This window comes from Theobroma umbraticum, unplaced genomic scaffold (genome assembly GCF_002168275.2).
Source record: "Theobroma umbraticum cultivar Fairchild unplaced genomic scaffold, ASM216827v3 scaffold_4.1, whole genome shotgun sequence".
Lineage (NCBI taxonomy): Eukaryota > Viridiplantae > Streptophyta > Magnoliopsida > Malvales > Malvaceae > Theobroma > Theobroma umbraticum.
Window position 1 is genome coordinate 5,001,032 of NW_018397258.1, and position 2,609 is coordinate 5,003,640.

The 2,609-nt window shown below is 37.5% G+C and overlaps 1 protein-coding gene across 1 annotated transcript; it reads left to right on the forward strand.

Annotated features, from left to right (window-relative positions):
* Positions 1-220: 220 nt before the first annotated feature.
* On the forward strand, positions 221-1,135 carry LOC110413834 (uncharacterized). The gene has a single exon (XM_021424816.1). It carries the CDS (start codon positions 359-361, stop codon positions 785-787), a length of 429 nt encoding a protein of 142 aa, XP_021280491.1. The 5' UTR covers positions 221-358; the 3' UTR covers positions 788-1,135.
* Positions 1,136-2,609: the final 1,474 nt, after the last annotated feature.

The following is a 2,609-nucleotide window of genomic DNA, read 5'->3' on the forward strand; positions in this document are numbered from 1 at the left end:
CATGGATGAATTCCATTGCAAGGATCCAACGGCTAAAATGTGGCGAGTGGAATGTCCACACGCATTGAATATGGACAGCGACACCCGTGAGAAATGCCGGTATGTATTAGCATCTTTCATTTATGAGCGCCACCCTCTCTATTTCTCCTCTACATATATTACTATATACTACTAGACATTACGACCATTAATTCATTTAATTTCTACTTTATATAATATATATATATCCTCACACTTATGCCAAATTTATCACCCTCTTCAATTCTCTCATCCACCTCCCTCTTCTCTCTTTCTCCATTTTCCTTTCTCTGGAAAAAAGAACTAGAGAGAAACTGGATCAAAGTGAGAAAGGTCAGTCATGGAAGGTATTTCCGCGACCATGTACAAGGGATTGAGAGGGTACTGGAAGAGGAGAGGCTACGTCAAGCTAAATGGTTCGGGACGACGGACACTGCGGAGCAGGGTGGAGCTTGGTTCCACGCGGCGGAGGAGGTTCTGGAGGATGAGGGTCAAGGCGAAGCTGAGGATACCTTCACCCAAGAAGTTCTTTGTTTGGCTACGTGATGCCTACGTGAAGATGATGCTGGGGTTGGCCAACTCCAGGATGATTAATACTGGCTACGGAGGAGCCATAGGCGATGGGATTGCTGCCTTCGGGAAGGGTCCGATGAAAGAGTATGATGAGAAAATGATCGTTGAGATCTACAAATCCTTGGTGATGGGGCAAGGTCAGCTGGTGCCTAGGGAGGCAGGGAAGCTTAGCTCTGCAATTATTTGTCAACGGTGAAAAAGAGAAAAGTCAGAAAAGCTGAGAAGGGTTTGTTTTTACATCTAGTCATTTTCGCCACAAACTTGGTGGTGGAAGGAGTTAAAGTTCAAGGAAATTAGGCAAGGATCAATTCCCAAAGAAAAAAAAATCATCTATTGATTTTTTGCACTTAAAAGTGATTTTAATGTTGTTCTTGTCTTTGTGATTTGAAACCAGTAACTTGTTCAGTTTGGCAAAAAGCTGTTAAAGTCACCTAACTACTTGTCTGGGACGAACAATGCGTTTTAATAGAGGAAGCATCATTTATGCTTGTTAACAATTTGTTATTGAATTAAGCATAATTAAGTTCTATGCGTATTTCATCAAGTTGGGCTGCTATTAATTCCTTCCTCCACTAAATGTTGATTTATATGGCAGTGACCTCACATCGGATCATTACAATTTTTTTTTATTCTGTTTTATGTATTTAGTTTAGTTTTATATATCTGTGAGCAAGATTCAATGATTCAAATTAGAGGAAAAACAATATACTTAGCCATTACGCCAGCAAGACCAAATAATGTAGGATTCTTGGAGAACAATTTAAATTTTTATACATAGCGTAGGGCAATTTTTTTTGTTTCATATGACAGTAGCCTCAGCTAAAACTATTGAAGGTCGGTGGGGGTTTGGGAACTACATGCAAGTAATTATAAAGAGCATAGACCCATTGTGAGCAAGATCATTCAAGACCCGTATGGTGGGGCAATGAGAGCTTTGATGATGTACCTTTTTGTCTCTGGCGGTGGTTGTGGGATCTGAGAGCGATCTTTGAGATGAGAATTCATTTTGTGTATCTCAAAACACTGAATACTCAAATCCTTGCTGTTGGTCTAAGCATACGTGTAGCTTTCTTCAAACTTTCAACGAAAGAAGCGCTTAGGATTTCACAATCTTGCAACCGGGTATATTGTAGGAAACACCTCTTTGTATCTTTTCATGTGACTCTCAAGTTGGTACACTTCAATTCACAGATTGTCACGATCAATTATTTTCTTGTTCTTGACAGATAAGAATTCTACTTTTCTTCCTTTCCTTTTCTTGGGTTGGATTTTACCCTTATAACACCATGCTCCGTTCAATTATTGGGTTTGTTCAATTAACTTGAAAATATAGGTAGCTAGTACTATAAATCATTAATAAGATCTTGTTCTACAAGTTTGTACTTATAGTAATTCAACCTTAGTAAAATTTCCCCTATTCTCCAATACAGGAAGCTCATATTTGCAATATATATATATATATATATATATATATGTCATCTACTTAGCCAAAAGATGTTTATTGAATTAAAGAAACCTTTTGCAACAGTAGCTGAGCACTTTTAAAACAATTCTTCTTAGTTTCCTATGTCTGTAAAAGGTAGAAAGGAGAAAAAAAGAAAGAGACAATTAAAGCTAATTTTAATCTGGGAGATCGTCAGAGAGATTAATGTATGAATTATTATGCTAAAAAATCGTTATTGAAATGATGTTAATCAATCTAATAAAATCAAACAAAAGGCATAAATTCTATTCTCATCAGCATCATCAGTAATCTTTCAAGATCCATTGTAAGCAAAACCTGTCTTAAAATATTCAGTTCTCTGATGCAACTTCCGAGTAATGTTGCATCATGGATGATGTGGGTGCCCCTGGCTGCTAGACATCTCCCCACATATAAATGCTTTAGAAATAGGGAATCTGACAACTAAGGTCCCATTTGTAGAACGTACCAATCTATATTTAATTGAGCTTTCTGATGAGGGCATCGAGACTCAATATTTACTTCTTCGAGATTGCTCAGATTCTTTCTACATCGT

Coding starts and splice junctions, on each gene's coding strand:
- LOC110413834 (XM_021424816.1), top strand. CDS start 359: ATGGAAGGTATTTCCGCGACCATGTACAAGGGATTGAGAGGGTACTGG.